The sequence below is a fragment of the Chelonoidis abingdonii genome, chromosome 11 (assembly GCF_003597395.2).
Source record: "Chelonoidis abingdonii isolate Lonesome George chromosome 11, CheloAbing_2.0, whole genome shotgun sequence".
NCBI classification, from domain to species: domain Eukaryota; kingdom Metazoa; phylum Chordata; order Testudines; family Testudinidae; genus Chelonoidis; species Chelonoidis abingdonii.
The window spans coordinates 32,645,513-32,670,574 of record NC_133779.1 but is presented as its reverse complement, the minus strand read 5'-3'; the positions used below and the strand labels follow the sequence as shown (position 1 = coordinate 32,670,574).

The following is a 25,062-nucleotide window of genomic DNA, read 5'->3' as shown; positions in this document are numbered from 1 at the left end:
ATCAGCTGGCGGGGAGCACCCTGGGGACCTCAGGGCTTTGTTTTGGTTCAGGTTTTGTGTGCTGGGGAAGCGGTGGGAAGAGGCCCAGGGAAGCAGAAGTTACGGCTGTTGCTTTGAAAATAATCTTGATTTGTATATGCAAGATTGAGGTGCTGGAGAATTAATAGCTTTATAGGGCGAGGGCAGGCCATTCATCCAGCATTAAAATGCGTCTGTGCGGTCTCATTGATTAAAAATGTCACAGGATGTATAGGCTCCCCGGAAGCTGTCTAACAATCCCTATATCTTTTTCTTTTTCCTCTAGGGTCTCCATCCAGCCCATCAGAACTAGCTCTCTTGTTTTCCCAATTTACTTTTTTCACTATCTTTTTTTATTCAGATTTTTTTCCTTCCCCACTTTTTTTGGTCAAAAAATCTCAACAAAATGGTGCAGAAGAAAACAGAAATCAAAGGTTTCCATCGTTCTTTCAAGGTAAACCTTAGTTTCCTTTTGTTTTGCAAGTTGAGCCTCTGTTTTTGTTGTTTTTTTAATTGACTTGTCAATTGATTTTTGGTTTGTTTACATCAAAGTTGGAAATTATTTTCGTTCTTAGTTTGTCATGGTGTGACTGTAATTGTAGAGGCAAATTTGCAATTTGGGTGTGGATCCTTGGAAATCAAGAGGAAATTTGTCTTGTACAAAAAATGCATGCTGCACTTCTGGGACTAGAAACTGGCTAGGGGCAATCCTATTTTTGTCCCTTTTATTGAGACTAGGTAATAAGATAGAGCATGTGGTGTTTTTACAGCTTTTAAAAGAACAGCAGAGACATTAATATACAAATAACCAATGAGGTAGTGAACGGCTTGCATGTTAATTGTTAGCTCAAAAGATTTTTAATCTTAGATTTTTGCTGATTGAAGGAATAAATGACCGAACTGGAATGTTTCTCCATATGGAGAAATATATGTCGAACAGTGGGGTGATTTGCTGGAGGTGCAAAGAGTTGATCTCTGTTGGAGTTATGGATGCTCAGTAGCTCTGCCAATCAGGCCTCAGTGGTTATGTCTACACAGCAATTAAACACCCGCAGCTGGCCCAGGCTTGATGGGCTGGGGCTGAGGGGCTGTCAAATTGTAGTGTAGACATTTAGAGCTCTGGGACCCTGCCAAGAGGTCACAGAGCATTGGCTGATTGAGGCCCAGAATAGCTACCTCATCCCAACAGCTCAGTAGCTTGAAATTGGTGTATGTTACAGTATTGCGTCGCCTATCCACAATGGATGAACTTCCTTGTTAGTGTTGCAACCCTCACATGACTTGTATTTCCTTTGGGCGGTTTTTGGGGTAGCACAAGTCCTCCTCATCTGAAAATGAGGGTTAGAGATGTTTTGAAAGCACTGAAGGCATTTAGGTGCACAGGTCCCATTGAGAGTCAGTGGGTTGCCTTCTGCTAAATTCATTCAGTGGTTTTGCAAATCTGCCTTAATAAACTCCTCACCATATTAATATTAAAATAAAAAAAGCTCCTGCTACATACTCAGGATAAAGGGGATGGGAAGAAAAAGAGAACATCTAGGAGGAGATTTCCTGTTGGAAGTGCTTGGCCTCGATTGGTGATTTGATGAGTGTGGTATAGATACATTGCTTCCTGGATGTGGGTTATTGATCTGATTGTGGGGAGGGATTTCACCAGATGCCTCTGTTAGGTCCATGTCTGCCCTGGGTCTGACTCTCAATGAGGGACTGAGGGTTTGAAAAATGGAATAAATTTCTCTCACACAGCTGGGGTTTTGAACCAGTAGTAGTTGTGGTCAATGGCACGGTGACGATGTAGCAGCATGGAAGGGTGCTCTGCTGGGAGCTGATGTAGGTCTTGGTGTTGTGCAAGCTTCTACCTCAGAAGAGTTAGCGGGATGGACCAAATATTGCTGTTACCCCCCATCCTGCTGATTTCAGTGTGTTTTGCATGGGGTCTCTGAGCATGGCCTCCAGTGCATTTACATGGAAGAAACCTCTTTGGCACTGGTGGGACGCCCAAGAGGATGTCACAGTAGCCTTGTCTGCTGCTTTTGGGATCCTGCCACCCAGCTTTCTGAAATTCACCATGAATGTCCCTGGGAGTCTTCACTGCAGCCTCATGGGATCATTCCATGGCTGTGCACTGGACTGCGCCAGGTCCCAGGCCTGGCAGGCAGGAGGCAGCCTGCTATGAAACAGGGCACCTCCTCCTCTCCTGTAAGGCTCCCAGTTATGACGAGCACTCCTGACTCCACCAACACCAAGTTACGAGCGTCCTTTTTCTTGCTGTGTCTTCAATTCTCAGGGCCCATAAGGAGGATTTGGGTTTAGTGGGATTTTTTTTTCCTATGGTAAATGTCTTGTCTGTGCATCGCTTCCTATTTCTGGAGGTCGCTCTGTATTGTGAGGTTTGTGTCAGATTCCCTGGCTGGAAGGGACCATCGTGATCATGTAGTCTGACCTCTTGTAGAACGCAGGCCAGAGAACGTTCCCCGAAATAAATAACTTACTCCAACTGTCACCTAATCTTGGTTTAAGGTTTTTAGGCCAGCAGTGGCTTTTATCTTGGGGCTGAATCTCTCTAAATAGCACTGATTAAAACAGAATTAGTCCCTTGCACTGAACCAGCTAGAAGGGCTTCCTTAACAGCCTAGTCCTGTTATCCGTGTCAGCATGTTGTGGATTCAGGATATGGCAGTTGGGGTAGGGAGTTGAAAGACTCCATGAATGGTCTCATTTGTTTGACCATCTCCTCCTTTCAGATTTAAGGCCCCATCCTGCCAGATGCTGAGCGACCCCTGAGTCATGCTGTAGAGGGCGCTCAGCACTTGGGGCATTGGGTGATTTATTGGGTTTTTTCCTCCCACCTCTCCTGTGCATTACTGGCTCCTGGAACAGTGCCCATTGCAGGGTGACTTCTGTTTTATCTCGTGGTGGGGTGCTGTTATGTAACCGCCTCATTCCATAATAAACCTGTTGCTGGGTAAAAAATGGGAGAGGATGTGGAGTTAGTAGGTTGGTCACAAAACATCTAAGAGGAAAAAGAAAATAGCAGGGAGGAAAAAGGAGGCTTGCGAAAGGGAAACGTTTAGATGCTCTCTAGGACAGAAAAATTCCAGATACCCCAGTGTTTAGCATGCCTTTGCTAGAGTCTCTCCTTATGATTAGAAAGCTGCTGGCTCTGGGTGACATTGGGTAATAAGGGGCACTGTAAAAATGGGCTCCTTTGGAGGTGCTGTGCCTGCAAAATGTTGATTCTTCCACTGACAAACCCAGGAGCTCTTCTTGTAGCTTGAAAGATGCACAATCTCCTGCAAATTCTTGCCTGCAAAGTGTCCCGGATTCTAGGGGTTCTGACTCGTCCCCTCTCGGGCTGCACTGCTGAATGCAATTGGGCTGGCCTTCCACCAAGAGACAAAGTAAACATGCGCTTTCTAGCTGTTTCTAGCTGTTAGGGAAGCTTGTGCCAGGCCCTGCTGATTGGCTGCAGGGGCAGCTGTTCATCTGATACGGCCTTCCTCCTGGCTCGCTTCCTAGCAGGCATGGCAGTGGGGCGTATGTGGTTTGTTTTTAATTCAGGGAGAATTCCATCTCCACCCAAACACATTTCATAACAGGGGGAAGGCTAGTACTTTGGTTAATGAGCTCTCTTGCGGGGAGGGGAGTGTCCTGGATCTTTAGCTTATAACACTTTCTTCTTCCTTAACACTCAGCTCCCTGCATGGGAAGCACTATATCCATGTTACATTTAGGGAAACTGAGGCACAGAGCAATGATATGATTTCCCTCACTGTCTCTCCCCCCCCCACGAGTCAGATATAAAAGGGAAAATAAGCCCCAACTGTCCTGTATAAGCCGTCCCCTAATTCAAGGCACCAGCGTGCTTGGCTGTTCTGGACCTGGGTGGATCTCCCAGATAAAGACCCAAGGCTGGTTGTCCACACTGCACATGTGCCTTTTCTAGTGCTAGCAGTGCATTTCACTGGTGACCTCTAACCCCACCCCTGAACACTCTCTGCTCTGCCAGTCATGCCAAAGTATGCATCAGTTCAGTGATGGGGGACAAATACCGATGCCACGCTTGTGTACAGCACTTCTCATTGGTAATATCCAAGCACTTTTCAAAGGAGGGCAGTATCATTATCTCCATTTTACAGACGGGAAAGTTGAGGCACCGAGGTGAAGTGACTTGCTCAAGGCCACCCAGCATGCAACTGGTAGATTTGAGAATAGAATCTGGCTCCTAAGTCCCAGCCCAGCAGGCCATGCTGCCTGTCCCCACCTCCTGGTTGCATCTGGACCAATTTTTGTTGCTTTGGGACCTAAAATGAGAGTGGCTTCCAGGTCTCTGAAAGCCCAATGCTAGCACAGTGGCCCAGGGCCCTGTCCCCTTTCTGCACCTGCCCATGACTTGCTGGCTCAAGTATTCAACTAGTCTGGGCCAGTTTGTCCCCGTCCTGCCACTCAGGGTTCAGTGGCTGTACTGATGTCTCAGGATGTTCTACTCAGGAATTAAACCCCCACCGCTGGCCTGTGTCAGCTTACTTAGGCTGCGGGGCTGTAAAATAGGGTGTAGACATCAGTGCCAGCTCTGGGACCCTACCCCCTTGCAGGTGTTTGCTGTGTAGACGTCCCCTTAGTCCCGCCCAGAGTTCATCACTGCAGGTTGCATTAAGAGCAGTAGCAAAGTGTTCTCAGGCACGTGTTTGCCTCTCCAGCACCCAGTCTCATGCTTTGTGCAAACCTCCTTCCTCTCTGAGTGACCCCATCCTGTGCCCTGCAAACTCGTGCTTATTCCCTTCCCCCACCCTGTGCTAGAGACTGGGGGGGAACCATCGGGGAGGGGGGGCATGCTTGAGGATGGCCCTAGCTGGGATGGCTGGCCCCAGCTCTCCGGCAGCAGGTGAAAAATGGGTCCCTCCCTCTGAGGAGGTGTGAGTCATGAATGAGCAGGCCCCAGGGGAATGTGCGGAGGGAGAAAGAACCACCAAGCCTGCAGCTGGTCCTGGCAGTGGGATGGTTTAGATTGACACCCAATCAGCCCATGTTGCTTCATCTGGCAGTCCCTTTAGAAATGTGTATTCCTGCATGTCTGGCATAGTTGCAGTGCCAGCGCATGCTCACCTGGGAGCTGATGGCAGGTAAGGTCATGTGGCATACCAGTTATGCTCTATTTTTGCACCTTCTTACCGGCATTGAGGCTGTTGCTATGTAAAACAGCCGCTTGCTCCAGGGTTTGTGAAATGCTGGGCAGGTGGGGTGAGGGGCTGGACAGGCCCCATGATTGGGAGGGCAGGACTCCTGGCCTTGGTCCTGGCTCTGCTGCTCACTTGCTGTCTGACCCTGGGGTGAGTGGGCAATGGAATCCGTGCCTCAGTTTACCTCTCTGTAAAGAGGGTAGGCTGAATGTAAAGCATGTTGACATCCTGGATGATGACTGTGGAGATGGCTGTGGTGTTAGCAGCCTCTGCCAATCCAAGGTGGCAGCAGCTGGCTTTGTTCTTACCACAGCTTGGGGGAGAAGTGGGAATTTCTACTCTCTAGTTTGGTCCAAACTGCCGCCATCCCCTTTTCATATCGCTAAGCCCTGAATCTACTGGCCTAACCGGGATTCCAGAGCCTCCCCTCAAACAAGTGACCTGTTGGGTGTGCCAGACAGCTCCTTCTCCCGCTTCCAACCATCCTGAGTCATGCCACCACAGGAGCCGGGGACTGGGTACTTCCATCCTGCCTGGGCCTCTGTGTTCGAGCCAGGAAGTGAGGGACGGGCAGACAGCTTTCTGCTTGGGTTCATCTTAATGAGCAGAGACTGCCAGCTATGCGGGAATGCTCTCCTTGAAGGGCCCATTCTCTGTTCCAGAAAAGAGTGTAACTGACCCATCTTGATTGTCAGGTACCCTGTGAGGGTGACCCTGTGTATGTTGTCAAGTATCAGAGGGGTAGCCGTGTTAGTCTGAATCTGTAAAAGCAGCAGAGAATCCTGTGGCACCTTATAGACTAACAGACGTTTCGGATCATGAGCTTTCGTGGGTGAATACCCACTTCGTCAGATGAATGTGTGACGAAGTGGGTATTCACCCACGAAAGCTCATGATCCGAAACGTCTGTTAGTCTATAAGGTGCCACAGGATTCTCTCCTGTGGATGTTGCAGCTCTGGTTGGTTGGTGTTGAGTATTAAGTTGTCCCTCCTGCAAGCTAGCCACTGTCTCTCTGGGAAGGGTATTTCTGAGGAGGTTTTTTCTCTAGGCCTGTGTGTAAGGGTATAAAAATGAGCTAGTCTGGGGTGGAGGCAAAGGGGACTTTGTGTGACTGTGATTCCTAGTATGCAGCGAGGTATGTTGGTGGGATTCCCTTGGGGGGAACCCAAGCCTGGTTGGTGGAGCCGCAACCGGCTTCATGGGACTGGTGTTAGCTGGCTGATAGGCTGGGATGAAGATATTCCAGGGCAGCATAGCAGAATGTCGAGACCTAGGATAAGTGGCGTGGAGACCCTCAGTGGCTACCAGCATGTTCATGTGTGACTCACCCTGTTCTCCTCTGTTCTGAACCTCCAGGGCCAGAACCCATTCGACCTGGAATTCTCCCAGTCAAGTCACCTGGATTCTGTCTTCAACTTCGAGTGCCCGCCCCGCCCCGGTGAGCTCTGCAGACTGCGCCTGACTTTTTAATACCTGGGTTGGGGAGGGGTGAAGACTGTTGAATGTTGGTTCCTTCTCCCCTCTACCCTCCCTTGGGGAAAATGACCAGGAAAATGCACCCTCCTCCCTCTTGAAAACAGCCTTCAGATGCCAGGTTGTTGGCGGCTGCTGGTGGTAGAAATACCGTCCTCAGCAGCTCTGATGCAAGGCAGTACTTAAGCACGTGCATGACTTTAAGCACATGATGTGCATAGCCTCCCTGAAGCCAACGGGGCTGCCTACTAGCTCAGGTGTGTCTGGAAGATTGACACACCTTTCAAAATCTGTCCCAGGCTTAGGCCTCATCTCCTGCTGTTTGCTAGGAGCCTACTTTCCTTCCCAGTAAATCTCACGTCATTCAGGGATCCTCTTCCCAAACCTCTCTGCTCAGTCCCTGAACTGTTCTCTCATATCCTTGCCTTGTCCGCTTTGTGGTGAAGGCACCTGGGAACTAGGGTCACGTCTGATCGTACAGAGCGTAGATCAAGGATGCTATATTTGGTTCTGTGTGGCTAATCCATACCTGAATCCCGAGGGCATATACAGGAGACGAGGGCTGCGCTGTGTGGACACTGTGGTGTTAATGCGTTCTGCATGGCTTTTCTTTGGGACAGACATGCCTTCAAGTCAGCCCATTGATATCCCTGATACCAAGAAAAGGAACAAGAAGAAGAAACGATGCAGAGCCACGGACAGCTTTTCTGGGAGGTTTGAAGGTGAGAGGTGCAGGAATTCACAGGTTGGGAGTAGAGGGGCGGGTCCTGCTGGCAATTCAGGGGGGTGCCGTTTGCCATCGAAATCCTGGGAACCTTCTGCTCAAGCAGGCACTTAGTTTAATGAACTTCCCACCTGCCCCAGATCAGACCCGATCCAGCCGTGCAGACTCACCTGAGGAGCAAAGCGCGGTATCATTTGATCACTAGCCAGGAACTGAAGCAGCAGTTGGGATGTGCGGCAAGAACATTGTGCCCCGTCTGGGCACATCTCGGGCTCTGCACCGAGCGCCAGGGCTGGAGCTGAGTTCTGCAGACCTCCCCACCCCCAGAAGCCAAAAAAAACAAACTATACTGGAGCAAGGTCAATTCTGCTCCCCACAGATGTCTACCAGCTGCAAGAGGAGGTGCTCGGGGAAGGTGCTCACGCTAGAGTCCAGTCCTGCATCAACCTCATCACCAACAAGGAGTACGCCGTGAAGGTATGGGCTCTGAGAGGCCACGTGGTCGAGTGGGTAGGGCACTGGACTGGCACTAGGGAGAGCGGGATTCTGTTCCTGGCTCTGGCGATCACTTCCCTCCTTGACCTTGATTTCCACTCCCACCCTTAATGTGTCCTGTCCCTTGAGATGGTGTGCTCTTGAGAGCAGGCTGTCTGGGCACTTGGCACGTTGGAGCTCTGATCTCTGTAGGGACCTACTGGCTACTACATCCTAATGAGGCTGGGAGACTCACCTCACCCCTCATCTTAGAAGCAGGAGGACAGGGCAGAGGGAGGTGGCTAAGGCTTTAAACTGTCCATCCACCCCAAACTTGCCTCAGGCTGTTGGTGAGAAGAGGAGACACTGGACTTCTGTGCCTAACACAATTGGGCTGGCTCTGCTTGGTCTGTTTTGATGGGCTTCTGCTATCCCAAGAGACAGAAGGCTCTGAGCCAGCCAGGTGCTCATCAAATGGCCTGAATGGGCCAGCATTGGCTCTGGACTCTGCAGAGCAGGCGGCAACACTGTGTGCCAAGGGGAGGGGAGACGGCTCTGTAGTAACTGAGCAAATTGGAGTAGCTGTGGCTAAGCACGATAAAAAGGGATCCTCCGAAGATAGCCAGGGAAAGGAAGCTCTTGAGAAGACTGGCTCACTCAGTGCAGGAGATCCCCCGTAGACCAATGACCGGTCCCTGTAAATTGCTGAGGGTTTGTCCCTTGGATGCGGTGCTCAGGGCTGTCCTGCTTATGGGAGGGCAGCGCAGTCGGATATTTACTCAGCCCTGAATGAAAACGCAGGGCTCAGTGGTGACCCTGATCCTGAACAGATCCCACTGAAGATCATAGCTGTGGTCCAACTTAAACAAGAAGTCTGTGTGAGACTAGATCCGCTCCCCCCAAACAGAGATGGGCTCACTGCCTTTTGACATCGCTCAGCTTGTCAACCCCAGGGGGGAAAAGGCAGCCTTATAATTAAGGTGCAGGGCTAGGGATCATGAGACCTGGCTTCTTTTCTTGGCTCTGCCACAGACCATGTGACCTAAGGCAGGTCTCTTCCCTTCTGGTTCCTCCTCTGATGTGGAGTTGATCCCTGCCTGGCAGAGGAGTCTGAGGGGGTAAATTAGTGCTCCCAAAGCGCCTGGGGAGGACAGATGAGTGGGAAGGATTATGCTAGTGGGATGGTTAGACTCCTTTGTGCATTGGGCGTCTCGACGCCTCCCGGCAGGCGGGTGGGAAGCAGAACAGGTCCTGGCGAGCCGCCTCCCTGCTGCCTGTGTGATTGCCCACCAGGCTGTTGGAACTCCAGACTAAACCTGTCGGGGCTCAGATTAACACAGTGATTCTCTGCGGGACTCCTGGAGAGGAGCGCCGCTGTATGGCAGTATGCAAAGCTGGCACAGACCCAGCCTGTTCGCTTGCTGCTGCTTCAGCTGCACAGACCGGAGAAGGGCTGGCCGGTGCTGCTTTGTACTGAATAGTGATTGGTTCCTTGGCATCAGGCGTCGCGATTGCAGTGTGCTGGCATCTGTGCGGAAGTGATAAGCTGTGGCTGGGTGCCTGTGTGGAGGGGGGGCTGTGAGGGCGCAAGGCCGTGACCTTCTGAAAAAGGAAGCGTGTTGGCTTTGGAGGAGAGCAGCTGTTGGCTGTTTGAGAGCTGCAATCTCTTGGGAGCGTCTTTGCTTATACAGGGGGCTGCTGGCCAAGCTGCCCATGGGAGGGGAACAATGCTGCCCTTCTCCAGCAGCTTGGCATGCCTCCTGCCTCAGCAGAGCAACAAGGGCCATGTGTATCAGCCCAGAAATCAGACCCTCCATTTCAGACACCAATGGTTTTTTGCTACAATAAAGCAAAGAGGAGAAGTCCTTCTGGGAAGTCTGAGGCCATTCCATGAGCCAAAGCCAGCGGCATGGCATGGAACTGCCCCAGATTGTATTCATCAGGGTGAGGATCTCAAAGCACTTTACAAACACCCGAGCCTCAGGCCCTGTGCTGGGGGTCCAGGAAGTAGAATCTCCCATGTCACCCATGGGGAAGCTGAGGCACTGAGCGGGAAGTGACTTGCCTGCAGTCATGCAGCAAATTGGTGGCAGAGGAAGGCACAGGTCCTAGGAGTCCTGATTGCCAGCCCTGCACTCTGCCCCCTATGCTGTCTTGGTCTCTTTTTAGAACTCCCTACCCTGATCCCCCTTTGCAGGAGGCTGCTCTACTGGTGTAAATCCAGAGTGACTCCACTGCAATCAGGGCTTACGCCGGATTTACTCTGCTGTGGCTGATCTCAGCCTGTGGCCCAGCTTATCTTGTCTATTTGGCTGTCTTTGTACAAGATCTCTCCCCACAGAGCCTGGGGAGGAGGGGAAGGGGGCTCTTATCTCTGCAGCCAAACCCCAGGGCCCGGCTTTTGAAGTCTGCGTGGGCCTCTGTTTTGCTTGGTGCATTATGCCTGTCCCCCTGGAATGAGAGCCGCCCCTAAGAGTGTGGAGGAAAAGCTGGCATGGCTAATGCTGTCACCTCTCTGGGGGGCTGGGGGGAGGGAAAGCCGCTGTCTCTGCAGCTGGTTAACCCCTTCAGGGATCTCTGAATGGAGCCAGGCTGTCTGGCTTGGTCCCTGGGACAATGACGGATCTGAAATCTGGTCTGCTGAGGATTGACAATGGCAGTGCTCTGGGACCATGTGGACAGGGTGCTCATTTGGCTTGTTAACTGCTCTAGGGCTGTGTTTTGGCTTACGTAGCTAGGACGCTGCAGCAGTCCAGTTTGGGACCTGAGCTCCGGCATCATTCCTACTAGATCCCCTCCCTGGGACTTTGGGGGGGTCCAAGGCCTCCCCTCCTTGAGCAGCACAAGGGGCCACGATCAGTCTTCAAACTGCTCTCCCTATTTCTGTTTCAGATAATTGAGAAGAGCCTTGGACACATCCGGAACCGGGTATTCAGGGAGGTGGAGATGCTCTACCAGTGCCAGGGACACAGGTACGGGGGGGGAGCTCCCTGCTAGGCCTGAGCCGTACTGATTCTTGGGGTCTCTGTGGGTGGGCGGGCATCACTTTAGCATACGGCCGAGATTTGCCACCCCCCGTCTCTTTGCAGTCCAGGGTAAAGATGGAAAGATGTGCTTGCTCCCACCTTACCTTAATGGGCCATGTGAGTTAAAACCCTTCCATAGCAATGAGGATAGATCTCCTTTCAGCTGGGCTGACCCACCAGTGACCTGCTGAATGCTGGAGATGACTCCAAAGGGCTCCTCCCTCTTGTAGGCTGGGGGCAGGGTTTGGGAGGAGGGGGTTTGTTGCATTTGTGGAGAGTTTAGTCTCACTGGGCAGAATAGCAAGACCAGCTCCCTGGATAAAAAGCTGAGCGATGCTCTTTCTCGATAGCAGCGTGTTGGCCAAGGGAAGCATCTGCTAACAATTAGCGCTGTGGTATAGCGAAGTCATTAAGCAGGGCACTGAGAAAACATCCCCTGGAATGCTGGGAAACCAGCTGTGGGCCCAGGGGCCTTCTGGTTCCAATAACTGAAACCCAGTTCTCCTTGGCGCCTGTCCCACGTCTGCACGCTCATGCGTGCTCGTGGCGTGGAGGAGGCAGCTCTGGGAAGGCCCTGCGGCTGGCTGGAGGAGGAGCCTTGTGGGACAAGAGGGCAGAGCTGAGCTGATCTCCCCCGTCGCTCTCGTTACAGGAACGTCCTGGAGCTGATTGAGTTCTTTGAAGAGGAGGATAGATTCTACCTGGTCTTTGAGAAGATGCGAGGAGGTAAATATCCCTGCAGGCCCTCTGCCACCTCCTTCCGCTTCATGGCATTGTTCACCTCTGGCTGCTGAGGCAGGGGCTGTTATCTAGGCCAGGGGCTCTCAACCTTTAGGGCTGGCATCGGGGTAGCAAGCAGGACAATTGCCTGGGGCCCCACGTCACAGGGGACCCCACAAAGTTGCTCAAGCTTCAGCTTCAGTCCCAGGTGTAGAGCTGGGAGCCCTGGGGTTCAGCCTCACACTGCGAGGCTTCAGCTTTCTGCGCTGGGCTCCAGCAAGTCTAACACTGACCCTGCTTGGTGGCCCCCCTGAAACCTGCTCGTGGCCCCTTACAGACCCTTGATTGAGAACCACTGATCTAGGCTCCGCCCAAGGCCTGATGGAGACCCTTTCCACCAGTTGGGAAGCTCACAGCTCGACAAGGATGAGTCCCATCATAGCCCATCACCATTCAGCAGTGCGCAATTCCCTCCAGACTCTCTGCTGGCTCTTGACCTGTAGAATCCCTGGTCCCAGCTTCCCGAACACTCTGGCAGGGAGGCTCTCTGGAGCGAGGACCTCACGTTTCTGCCATGGTGGGTGTGTGGGTGGGGTGGCAGGGAGTGCTGAAAGAGAAATGTGCGGATGAAGCCCTGCTAACAGCTGCCATCTTCCCTCCCCTAGGCTCCATCCTGACCCACATCCACAGGAGGCGCCACTTCAACGAATTGGAGGCCAGTGTGGTGGTGCAAGACATTGCCAGTGCCCTTAACTTCCTGCACAACAAAGGTGAGGACCAAAGGCTGGGCACTTGCCTGGGGCCGGGAGGCATGGGCTACGGAGGGGGTGGGGAAAGTGGGTTCTTATTCCTCCTTGCACTGGGAGAGTCTGTGAGCCTAAGGCCTGAGAGTTCATGTCCAGCGCCACCCCTCGGCCACTAGAGACTCTCTGGGAGGACTGTGTGGAGGCGCTAAGGGAGCGGGACGGGGGTTCTGCATAGCCCATTCCCCAGGTTCCTAGGCACTCCCTCCGTGGTGATGGGCCATGCTGGCCTGCCAGAGCACACAGGGTGTCTCGGGCCCAAGCGCCTCTCTCGTCGTTGGGCTTCCCAGAGCGTCCCGTAGCAGGGTGGATCGGGCCTACCAATGAGGGACCCAGCCCCCCCGTAGTCTCTGGATCCCGCCCCCCCCACCCTTGCAAGCCCTGGGCTGCAGAAAAGCCAAGGCTCTGAACCGTCCCGGGAAAGCAGCAGCCCCTGTTGACTCTGGGGTTTCTTGTTTTTAACAGGTATAGCGCACAGGGATTTAAAACCAGAAAATATTCTCTGTGAGAGTCCCGACCAGGTGAGTGGCGGGCGGCCTGACCAGCAGCACGTCCAGAGATGCTCCACTCTTTTGCTTCCTGACTTGGCAGGAGCTGGGGTGGACTTGGAGGAGGGGAGCTCCTCTCCAGCGGGTGGGTCAGCCTCTTGCTAGGATATGGGGCTGGGCTCTTGGGGAGCCCGGGCCCTGCTTGTGTGGGGAGGGCACTAGTGTGAGGGGTAGCACGAGGTGGGAGAGTAGTCAGCGGGCAGCTAGGCTGTGATGTTAACCCTTTGCATGCAGGTTCTCAGAAGGGGCCTCCCCCCCGGAGCAGGAGAACCAGAGGAGGAAATCCTCTCTGAGCTGGGGGGCCGGCTGGCTGGCTGGGCAGAGTTTTGATGCTGATAACCTCCTTTCTATTGCAGATGGGTGGAGGGCAATGGGCAGGTTTCAGTTTGCTAAGAAATGACTCCTGGGGGGCAGGATTGCTAGGGTGATGCATGTGGACATGTGGGGATCTGCAGGTCACCTCTGGCCTTGCATGGTGAACATCACAGACATGTCGGAGTTCAATTAAGTGATCGACTCCTTTGGCTTGTCTATCCTGTCCTAGGTTTCCCCTGTGAAGATCTGTGACTTTGACCTGGGAAGTGGCATCAAATTAAATGGCGATTGTTCCCCTATCTCCACCCCCGAGCTGCTCACACCCGTAAGTATTTCTGCCCCCTCGTTAATGTGTGAGGGGGGTGACTGAGTTGGCTTTTGCGGGGAGGATGGGACTGTCGCGGAGAGAGATGCCTTGAACCATCAACTAGCTAGCTACCAGCCAGCTTGTGGGAGTCTAAGACTGCTTATTAGATGTCTGGAAAGATGACCAGCATTGTGCATTTGTGGCAGGAGTCCTGGCCACCAGGCTAGATGTCTATCTACAGATGCTGCCAGCTTGGCTCCCTGCTCTGTTTGGAGCACCAGCTGCGCTTCTGCAGTTGCCTCTGCTCTGGCACCAGTGTCCATGATCTGTTGTTTTTAGTTGCAGTTGGACTTTTCAGTAAGGCTCCGTTTGCAACTCTGGCCCCCTTAACTACCCTGGCACCGGCTCAGGGGCATTCCTGTAACTGGTTTCCACCCAGAATAGAAACGGGGGGTTGTAATCGGGCGGGGAGCCTGAGAAGTGTAGGCACAGCCAGGCATGCTGGGAAGGCTGCGGCTGAGGGATGCAGAACAGCTGTCCCTGGGCACTGGGGGATTCCTGAAGTAGACAAGCCTGATGTTGGGTGTCTCTAGGCAAAGGGCCTTCAAAGGGAGCCGGGAATGTACCCTATGGAAAGGGGGGAGCATTAGGAAACCAGAGGCTGTGGGTGGATAATTGGAGAGAGTAAAGCGCTGGGCAGAGTCGGGGTGTGTGTGCTGCATACACTGGTCTCTGCCCCCTATGGGGACAGGGCGCTCAGAAAACCAGCTGTCTGCTGCACGCCTGGCCCTGCTCTCCTGAGTGCCTGTCCTTGAGAAGCTCATGCATTATTCATTCCTCTCGGAGAGGGGAGTGCGTTTGAGAAAGGGTTACGTAATGCGTTTTTAGCATGCCTGGCTTGCTTTCAAATGGGGGGAGGGGGTGGCGCACCACCAAACCAGTGCCAAGGGGAAGGTAAATCCAGCCTTAGCAACAGCTGGCCCTATTGGCTGCCGGGAAGGAGCCGGAGCGGCTTGGGCAGGGGGGGCGGGATCTGCCGTTCTCTGGCAGACACCCACAGAAGCGGGTCAGGCGAGATGTGGCTGGGAACAGGATGGGGTGGAAGGGGACGTAAGTCTCTGACTTGCAGTGTTGGTTGCACTGGGGTGGGGGCGTGGGAGGTAGTTGAGGCCCCAGTGCTTTAGGTTTCAGCACCTCCTCCTACTTTGAGGGCTGGGGTGTGAGGATTCCCTGCCTTGCTTTTCATGGACGTAGGGGCTTTGGCGCATAGACTTCCTTTTCTCCTGCTGCCTGGATTAAGGCCAGGAAGGGACTATTATGATCTAGCTTGAGCTGGGCCAGAGAATTCCACCCCCGAACATCCCCTTTCTGCAGAAAGGGTCCCATGAGCCAGTCCTGCAGCTGCCAAAACCCCTGTGGGGAGCAAGGTTCTTGCTCACCTGGAAAATGCTTCCTGGTTCTGGGAGGCAAGGACTGTCTGGCACATGGGGTTGGGCAGAGCGTCACACCCTTGTTTACTGGCATTGAGGTCAGTTTGGGTTCACATGTGCTTTAGGAGGGCAGCGCTGCGGCTGATGCAATGGTGGCATCGGGAACATCTGCTGAGCCTAGGAGTGCTGCTCCCTGCTGGCCTGGGAATGCTGGGTGGGGGTGGGAATCTGGCAAGATGCCGAACCCGCCCACCCTCCTGGGAAACTCCCAGCCTATCTGCCCTGCCCCGCCTGAGTGTTTCTCTGGGGCTGCTCTGCTTTGCACCTTGTCCCCCAGCGCAGCTTATAACTCCAGTTGGAGTTTCTTGGTGACAAAGTTCTGCTTTCTGTTTCCTGTGCTGTTGTGGGGAGAGAGCAAGGAGAGGAGAGAAGCTGATCTGGGCCCCTGGAGTGGGCACCAGCCCTGCCTGGGGTTCTCAGCTTGCAGAAGGGTTTTTTTTCCTGTGGCATCAGCTGTTCTGCTGCTGGCCTCTCATAAGCGATTATCTGGCTGTGGGGTTGTTTCCCTCCCCCACAAGGCCTGTGTGGGCTGATCCATCACGTGAGCTGGGGCTGGAAAGCCCCGGGTGGGAGGGGGAAGGGCCTTGGAGACATCTGTGGCTCTGGTTACATCAGCTGTTTAACTCCTGCGTTCCCTTCCCTAGCTCACTGAATGCAGGGCCTTGAATTCTGATGTCCATTATTCTCTTCCCTGGGGATCAGCCGGGGTGAGTGGGTGGGGGTGGGGGAGTGGCTCAGCCAGTTTTTGGCTGTTGTTCACATCTGGGGAGCTGTTGATGTAGCAGGTGGAGCAGGCTTCCCCCTCCTTTGGGACAGGAGATGGGTGTTGTTTTCCAAACAGTAGCCTCTCCTCTCCTCCCCCCCCCAATATGGTGCATTTCCCTGATTACCTCTGGTGTCCTGGAGGGTGGATCAAGGTGGCTGCATGGCCCAAGGCACTGCTCTAGGTCTGCTGTCTTTTCTGGAAGCAGAGGTTCGAAACTGGCTTCAGGGAGACAGAGTGAAGAATTCAATGGGGAGGGATCTTTTCCTATCCTTCAAGTCTGATTCTTGCATAACGGGTACTACGCATTCAGTTCCAGCCCTGCTGCTCCCATTTCCAGGAAGAATGTGGGGACAGAACCTTCCCCCCCAGGACCCTTCACTGTAGTAAAGAGAGAAGGAGCCTGTATAAAACGAACACGCTGAGTTCAGAGGGAAACCTGCAGTGTGCAAGGAAAGGGCTGGGTGGGGTGTGGTCGGATGAGATGAGCTGTAACTTCTGTTAGAACAGTGGTCTCCAAACTCTGGGGCACGCCCCCCGGGGAGGGGCATGGAGGAATATTTGGGGGGCAGGGAGGCAGCACCACCCAGCCCTGCTCCTGGCTGTGGATCCCAGGGAGGGTGCAGACCAGATTGGGGACGTTTTCCTCCCCCCACCCCAAACTTTTTTGGTCCCTATATTAGGCAGTCATGTGCTATCAATCTAGTGCCTGTCAAGGGTAGAGTTGGGACTAAAACATTCTGGGTCCATCCCGTGACTTCATCCAGACAAACAAATGTAAATGGATTTGAGTGGAGGAGGCAGGATCGTTCTGAGGTTGAGCTGCTGAGTTGGGGCTTAAGAGAGCTGGCTTTGATTTCCCAGCCCTGCCATGGCCTCTCTGGGGCAAGTAGCTTCTCTTCTGGTGCTGCAGTTTCCCCTGCTGCAAGCTGCAACACAGGAAGAGACTTACCTCTGCTAGCAAATGTACAAGGAAGGCGAGGATCTCAGACACTGTAGTGACTGGATGGTGGCATATGTGCGGCGAGGCCATGTGGTCTAATGGGCTGAGCAGTAGACTGGGATTCAGGAGTGTCACTTATAACCCCTCTGTGCCTCAGTTTCCACCATTAGTAAAATGGGGATTATGATGCTAACCTCTCTTGTTAAAGCACTTTGCAGTCTGGTCACAAAGTGCTACATGAGAGCAAAGTATTTATTAAGCAGCTGAATATCTAGATACGGGAGGGAGGACTTACAGAAAATTGCTTTTCTCCAATGATTAGACACTGCTGATTAGCCAGAGACAGCCAGGGATGTAACTGATCTGTCTCTGCACAGCCTCTCCTGCGGGGACACCTGAGTCTCTTTACTGTGGGCGTCGTTCCCTTTGGCTCACCTGGAGTCGTGTCTGGTTCCTTGCTGCTCTTCAGTGGCATGTTAGGACCTTGGGGGATGCTCGTAAGGTGGCTGTGTGCAGCCCTTCCAGGGAAAATGGGTCTGCTTATAACTCATGGTCATCAGTTCCTGCCAAAGCAACACTTGGGAAAAATTTCCCAGAGGGACTGTTGTGCATAGTTAGCCTGGCTTGAACCGCTGGGTTATGTCTGGGAGCCTGATCTCAAGAGCCCTGGGCAGAAAATCCTGGAAGCTCCAATCAGTTATTTAAATAACTTCTCATCTCCTCTACCACCTACCCACTCTGAATATGGTCGGGGGGCAGGTGTGGTCTGACCTGTGGGGGGTGTGGTGGTTCTGTAAGCTCGGCCCACAAAGTAAGCCCTGCCCTCCTGAGGTGAGGTGCAGACGTTGCTCCCAATGCACTCGTGATCCCGAGCCTGGCTTGTGACAGTGTGGTTCCAGCGCTCCCTGCTGGTGGAGCTTGGGTGGACGGGCACATTGCATTTCCTGGTGCCGTGGTCCGTTACCACCCAGTCGCCTCTTTGGAGGTTTTCTTCATAAGCATCGGAGCTAGAGACTCACCCTTACAAAGAGTGAGATTGGCAGTTCAGGGGAAGAAGATGGCAGCTGGCAAGAGGGGGTGAGATGCTGTATTCGAGTCCTGGGAGCAGCTGTGCTTTTCCACCTGACTCCCACTGCTGTAACTGGAGTAGGATCCCATTGCGTGGCAGAGACGTTTGCAGACACTGGGAGCTGGTGCTGCCCGGCCTTCCTTGGCCTTTTGTCTCTCCTATGAGCAAATCTCTTCACTGTGTCATTTTGGCTGAGGACAGGGTGGTGCAGCCTCGAGTTGTTGCTTCTGCTCCTTGCCCCTGGCATGGTTGTTCCTTTCTTTCTCAGGTCCCTTCTGGTGGGAGCAATGCTGCTCACTCAGGCCTCGCTTCATTGCCAGCTCAGATTTAGGTTCAGTCTGTGTTTAGATCTGGGTGAATTTGGTGCTCAGGCAACTTGTCCACTGATCACAGGGTTTGGAGCCAGCTGTAGCAAGGCGAGTTGCTGCACCATTGACAGGCGAACCTACTGGGGTTGCTACTCCGCTGGTTCATACCTGCAGATGCTGCCGATCGCACCCTAGGGGTTCTCTGACAGGGCATGAACGACTTGGTGATGCCCATCAGACCCAGGCTCTACGCTCTGGCATGGCCTGCTTTGTAGGGGTCTGCCTCCACATTTGGGCCCGGGCTGGTCGTGGATTGTAATATTTGGAACCGAACCTTCAGGGTGAGGGTTGGATCTGGTGTCTTGGTTTACCTGTGTCTCATGATAGCAGGGGACTGAGCATTTGCAATGATCTGTAGCGTCGTCTTGCCCTCCCCTCCGAGGCATCTCATCAGGTCGGTACTGGATTCTTGAGGTCTGATTTCCCGCGGCCCTGCTCTGAGTAACACTGCCCTGCTCTCCCTCTCCGCAGTGCGGCTCTGCCGAGTACATGGCTCCCGAGGTGGTGGAAGCCTTCAATGAGGAGGCTTCTATCTATGACAAGCGTTGTGACCTGTGGAGTCTGGGCGTCATCCTGTATATCATGCTGAGCGGCTACCCGCCCTTCGTAGGGCACTGTGGCACCGACTGCGGCTGGGACCGCGGCGAGGCGTGCCATGCCTGTCAGGTGAGCCAGCCCCTCTGCCTGGCAGCCTGGCCCTTGTGTGAAAGGCACTCTTTCTTAGCTAGCAGCCGTGGCAGGTCCGTTATCCTGTCTGGCCCAGCCCCACACATTACACAGCCCACCTCCTTCAGCGTGCTAGCCCCAGGCTGAAACAACCACTTGAAGTCGCCCCATGTGGCTTCCGGTGGAATAGTTTGACCTCTGGTTAAAGAACCCTCTCTGGCAACTAATTCTTGCTGGCCATGGAGAGCAAATTTGCTGGATATCTGACATCAGCTTTCCCTGCACACACAGAATGCAGCTGAGAGGGATAGCTCAGTGGTTTGAGCATTGGCCTGCTAAACCCAGGGTTGTGAGCTCAATCCTAGAGGGGGCCACTTAGGGATCTGGGGCAAAAATCTGTGGGGATTGGTCCTGCTTTGAGCAGGGGGCTGGACTAGATGACCTCCTGAGGTCCCTTCCAACCCTGAGATTCTATGAAGGTTGGAGATTCTCTGCTTAGCTTCAAGCCTCCCACTCGCCTTGGGAGGAGCTACCTCCTAGGTCTAATCAGATTGCACTGAGGCTCACTATTACGTCTCTAAAAATAAACTTTGCTCGGGTGCCTCTTCCCTTCCAGAACATGCTCTTTGAGAGTATCCAGGAAGGGAAGTATGAATTTCCTGATAAGGACTGGGCCCACATTTCTTTTGGAGCCAAAGATCTAATTTCCAAGCTGCTGGTTAGAGATGCCAAGAAACGGCTCAGCGCGGCCCAGGTCCTCGAGCATCCTTGGGTGCGGGGGGTGAGTACTGCTCTGAAGACGTCTGATCACCCTTCTCGTTGTCTCCTGAGCTGCAGGAAGACACTCTTCTAACTTCACAGGATTCTGGAAGTGATTGTGTGGGTTCTTGGCACAGCTGTGTAACACGGCTCGGAAGCACTGGCCATGTAAGGTCCGTGGGTTGGGCCCAGACTGAGTGATGTGAGAGAAGAGAAAATGGCATTAAAAACTAATGTATCTGGAGGCTCAAACTCCTAGAGAGAAGTTCCCTTAAACCAGCATTACAATCCTTCTTAGCACTTCTATTGAGCCTCCCACCTGGGGTTCTCAAAGTACTTGACAAACAGCTGAACTTCATGATTTCCCCCTGCTCCGCCCCACCCTGAGACAGGGATGGTTTATTCCCATTTCACAGCTAGGTAAAGTGAGGCATAGGGAAAGGAGAAATTATTTGCCCAGGGTCCCTGGCAGAACCACACTAGAGCCTGGGTCTCCTGACCTCTAGTCCTGTGCTCTAACCATGCAACTGTCTGTCTCTAAAGAAAGAAGCTGGAGTCTCAGAGCCATCGATGCAGGATTTATCGGTCTTGGGTAGTTATCTGGCCCTCATTGCTGGCGTATTGGAGCACCTCAATTTTTAATGTATTTCTTTTGGGAGGTAGGGCAGTGCTATTATCCCCATTGTACAGATGGGAAATTGAGGCACGAAGCCACTAAGGCCTGGATCCACCGTGGTTTTCAGGCTCCTAGTGACGTGTCCAAGGTCACCTAGGAAGTCTCTGGCAGAGCAGTAGTTGAGTCCAGGTTTCCCCCAAGCCCAGCTCACCCTGCTCACTGGGGCCTCCTTCCACTCGGACACCCACCACTTCTACTGGGAGGTGGTTGCATGGGTGTTGAGGGCAGGTCCGATATCTGCTCCTGAGAGAGGAGCTTTGCCACTCGACTCTAAATCTTCCTTCTGTTCTGTTCCAGTGTGCTCCAGACAACACGCTTCCAACCCCCATCATCTTACAGAGGTGAGAGAGTCCTTTCTCCTGCACCCTGGCTGTGTACGCACGGGGGAAGGGTGGGGCTGCTGCAGGGAGAGAAGGTGTCCCAGCAGCTTTTGCGGTAGTTGGTGCAGCCCTCTCCATAGTAACACGATGAGCTCATCGGCTGGCAGATCTTGCGGACCTGACAATCCAAAGCCAGAGTGCATTGGTGATGCCTGAAACACGGGGTGCTGAAAGTCCTCTGCCCGCCTCCCAGGAGTTCTGACTCTCCCATCCACTCAGCCAAGGGAGACTAGAGGGGCCTTGGTGTGGACCAGGGGACCCCACTTGCTCTCCTGGAAAGCTTGCCCCATTGCCCCATCACTTCCCTGGCACTTGTAGCCCCTGCTGGCCTGGTGAGGTGGAGCATCTAGACCCAGAATTCGAAGCAGGCTCTCCCATGTGGCAGTCCCAAGTCCTAACCAGCTGCAGGAGAACAAGACATTGGGGTATCTTTGAGCCATCCTGTTCGGGTACTTACTCAGAACTTCAGGCCGGTTGCAGAGACAGACCTGGAATGGGTTCTGTGGGGATCAGATGCTGGGCCCAGTGCATGCTGGGTCAGGACGTCCGTGGGGGTGCTGGGTCACTGCTGTGGTTCCCCGTGCACCTTGAACACTGATTTAAGCTTGTGTTTCCCACTCATGAATCTCCGCCTTGGTTCAAGGAGTGATGATGGGAATGGGAGACCTCTTTTGAGCAGCTGCTGCTCCGAGGGTGGGTGTCTCATGCCACCTGTCCAGCCGCTGCTTGCTGACCTTGGCCTGTCTCCCCTCCAGGAACAGCAGTGCCAAAGAACTCACCTCCTTCGCCGCTGAAGCCATCGCTGTCAACCGTCAGCTGATGCAGCATGATGAAGACGAGGAGGAGGAGGAGACGCGACCAATCATAATAAAAGCTACCTCATGCTCCATGCAGCTGTCGCCCCCTTCGGAATCCAGGCTGGCCAAACGGAGGCAGAAGAGCAGCATGACGAAGGCGGGGGCTGCAAGCCAGCACCTCGTCGCTCCGTTAGTCCTGGTGGGCGATCACGCGTGATTGCCTGCCTGCCATGGCCCCCCCACCCACTCCCTGTACATATGTATGTGCTGTATACGGGCGGCGTCTTTTTTTAGTACCGTTGTTAGCTAGCAACAAGATCAGGACTCTGTCCTATTGGCTGGTTTCCAAGGTTTCACTGATCTTGTAAGTTCCTTTGTTTTGTTTCGGTTTAAAAACTTTTTTTTTAAGGTATTAAATCAAGTGTGAGGTTCCTTCACCCAGGGCACATTTAAGGACATTTAACAGATGACGTATGAACTCTTTTTTGACTTTTTTTTTTTATTTTATTTTTTTCCTACACCAAAGGACTATTTGTCCAAGCGACGCTTTTACAACTTCAGCTCAATATTCATACTGTGAAAAAAAAAAAAAAAACCAAACAAAAAAAGGACCCTCGGTTGTCTTTTTAACAACAAAAAGTAGCATTTTAACATTTATTTTTCCTAACGAGCTGAGGGTTTTTCTTTGAATCGGGGCTGAGATGAGTCAACCGCGAGGAGCTTTTTTAAAAAAACAAACAAAAAACTGAAAGAAAAAAAATCATTCCAGAGCTAGAATTGGCTGATCTAAGATAAGGTGTTTAAAAGATAACGTGTCCAGGCATCGCACCTCTCAGAAAAAAGGGAGTGGGGAGAGAAGATAATCCTGAACTCCCATCCCTCCCAACACTTCCTTTGCCATAGGAACTCCAAAATGCAGCAGAACGTGGCAGGATTGAGGGAGAGTTTGGTTGAAGCGCTGTTTGGAAATTGGATCTCTTTCAGATGCCAGGGCTTAGTGTTGGGGCATGGGGGAATTCCGTGGCATCGGAAGGGGGTGTCCTTGTCCTGGTCCTGGCAGCTTAGTGCCCTCTGCTCCCGCTGAAGTCTATGGAAGGGGAAGGGGGGGGAGTTCTGCACCTCACCTGGAGAGAGAGAATGTGGTGCTGGCAGATGGGTTTCTGGCTAGAAGACAGGAGAGCTGTGCTCATGAGGGCAGTTGAATCTCCCTGCTTTGGATTGAAACTCAGCTCCCTGCTCCAAGATAAGCTATTTAAACCACTTTAGGGTTTTTATTTTTCTTTAAACAGCCTCGTTGTGCTTTGCTAAAACAAACCCTGCTTGAATAGGACGTTGAGGTTTCTTCCTTCGTTCCCCTAGGTTCTGTCCTTTGGACTTGGACTGGGAATTGAGCTGTAGCGGCGTGGTGCTTCCTAGGGTTAGATGATGTGCCAGGTACAGCTTAGATATGGGGGAGCGGAGGTGGGGACGGGTGGGATCTCCCCCAGTGTTCACGGGTTTTTGAAACGTTCACATTCTGAGTTACTTCCTAACTCTGCGTGATAGGGCTGGTCCTGTCCTATGAAAGTCTCTGTAGGGGCTTTGCCATGGAGCAGAATCCAAGCCACTTCTGAAGGGTGGGTGAGTGAGCGCGTGCGTGTGTGTGAAGGGGGTCTCTGCCCCAGTGACTAGCTGCCAGTTTTGTGAAATCACATGAGCAGCTGGGTTCCCAGTAAATGGCAGAAACGACTCTTAAGCTCCTGTCCTTACAGACTGGGGCTGGCGAATCCCTTGCCTTGGAAATCTGGTGTTTTTTAAAAAGGAAAAACTCGTTCTTGCTTTCAGTGAGCTTTCTGTTCTAGGGCAACAAACTGACCATTCAGGGAGAGGATCTGAAATGGTTTTCAGTTTTGCTGACTTGGTGACTCCTGGAAAGCAGCTCTGTCGCTGAGAGGCAGAAGCAAGTGAGAAGGAGTATTGTTTCCGTGGGATCTGTGTCGCTTAAAGGGTTCCATGGGTATATTTCATTTATTTTTAAATGCGGATCTTCCCAAGGCTCCCCCTCGAGGGAGGAGATTGTTACTTGAGGTGCGATCAGGAAATCCAATCTCTGGCATTGGATGGGCGGAGGGCTCCCCCAGGGGGTATACCTGAGGTGGGTTTCTGTGTATTCATGTCAAAGCAGAGGTGGACTAGAGGAGGAAGAGCTTTAATATTAGTCTTTGAGGGAGGCATGGGCTTGTGGAGGTTGGGTTTTTGGGTTGAGGAGCTTGCAGGGGAGCAGGTTCAGTCAGCAGGGCCTCTCTGGGAGGTCTGAATGGGAGGGGAGCATGTGTGGTTTGACTTTGCCTTTCAGACGTTCCGTAGAAGTGATTTTTCTGAGTGGATTTCTGACATGAGCCTTCCCAAGCGGAGGCTGACCAATCAGGACAAGTCTGTCAGTGGTGCTGTGGCAGGGGTCCTAGGTGAGCGGCAACAACCCTCCTTGCCCATGGGGTATCTTGTGCTTCCATTTGTTCTGATGTCTCTTATCTAGTTTCCTGATCCAGCCCGGCGTGTAGGGCCTCCCCTTCCCTCGCTTTCCTCTTGAAAAAATGAGTGTTATGGGCCTGATCTTTCAGAAGCATGGACTCTTAGATGGGGGCACGCTAGGGCTTGCACACGCCCAGCTGTTCTGCAAATCAAAACCCGGTATCTCCCTGCGGAATATCGGGCTGGATTTGCCTGCCCTTGACGGTGGTGCAGATGAAGGAGTAGCACCACCGAGCTCTGTGTAGCTGTACCAGTGTGAAACTGGGAGTGAGGTGAACTCAGTGGCTTCATTTTGCCTCTCCTGAAGCCCTTCTCTTAAACAAGGCTGGTGTGTTTGTCTGGGTATGTCAAGACAGAGGGAAATGTGTGCCCCGCAAATTACTGGTCTCCCTTTCTCTCTCACTGGATGCATCAAGCTCTATATTTTCAAAGCCACCTCAGACTTATCACATAGGCGCAGCTGGAGGTTTCTGGAACCCTTTGAGTTGGGAGTCCAGCCTGCCTCCCCTGAATTTTGGTGTAAGCCTGATGTTTTCTCAGACTGAGGCTGTTCTGGGATCCCTGCCCCCCAAGACTGCTGACAGCAATACTATGCAATATATGTTTTGTTTATTTCAGGGAGGCAATTGCGAATAGCATCAGGCATTTGCTGATGATTGGGTGTTTGGCTCTCGATGACACTTTGGGAAGGCAGGGGAATGTAAATTATAACTGTTCCCTACCCTGTTCTGCAGATGCAGTTTCACTTCATCTGTAAGGAAAACAAATCCACAAATCTGCTTGCTTACGATGATTGGCATGTGCTTCCCTTGACTGCAGAACTCCAGGGTGGCAAGGAGAATACGGGGGAGCAGTGTATTGGAAGCAAGGGGGTACTGTACCTTGAAAAGCAGGCTGCAATACTCCTTGAGACCTCCTTTAAAAAAATCCATTATCTTGATTGTACATTGTTACTTTTTATAGCTTATTTTGTTTTTATCAGTTGTAGATAATTCCTTGTTGTCTTATATTAAGAAATACTTGAATGATGTACAGTATGCGATGCCTTGAG

At 52.6% G+C, this 25,062-nt stretch overlaps 1 protein-coding gene across 2 annotated transcripts; it reads left to right on the top strand.

The window, feature by feature from the left end:
- The first annotated feature begins 289 nt into the window (after positions 1-289).
- Positions 290-23,734, top strand: MKNK2 (MAPK interacting serine/threonine kinase 2). 2 transcript variants are annotated; one of them, XM_032788128.2, is made up of 13 exons: positions 290-472; positions 6,556-6,637; positions 7,293-7,394; positions 7,776-7,873; positions 10,763-10,842; positions 11,549-11,622; positions 12,282-12,386; positions 12,885-12,940; positions 13,512-13,607; positions 18,694-18,888; positions 19,505-19,669; positions 20,621-20,664; positions 21,459-23,734. In XM_032788128.2, exons 1-13 carry the CDS (start codon positions 425-427, stop codon positions 21,715-21,717), a joined length of 1,404 nt encoding a protein of 467 aa, XP_032644019.1. In that variant the 5' UTR covers positions 290-424; the 3' UTR covers positions 21,718-23,734. The 2 variants fall into 2 exon arrangements, with proteins under 2 accessions (XP_032644019.1, XP_032644026.1); XM_032788135.2 differs by lacking the exons at positions 18,694-18,888; positions 19,505-19,669 and having other exon boundaries at positions 291-472; positions 21,459-23,711.
- Positions 23,735-25,062: the final 1,328 nt, after the last annotated feature.

Coding starts and splice junctions, on each gene's coding strand:
- MKNK2 (XM_032788128.2), top strand. CDS start 425: ATGGTGCAGAAGAAAACAGAAATCAAAGGTTTCCATCGTTCTTTCAAG. Junction 11,623..12,281: donor CTTTGAGAAGATGCGAGGAG/GTAAATATCCCT, acceptor TCCCTCCCCTAG/GCTCCATCCTGACCCACATC. Junction 12,941..13,511: donor TCTGTGAGAGTCCCGACCAG/GTGAGTGGCGGG, acceptor ATCCTGTCCTAG/GTTTCCCCTGTGAAGATCTG.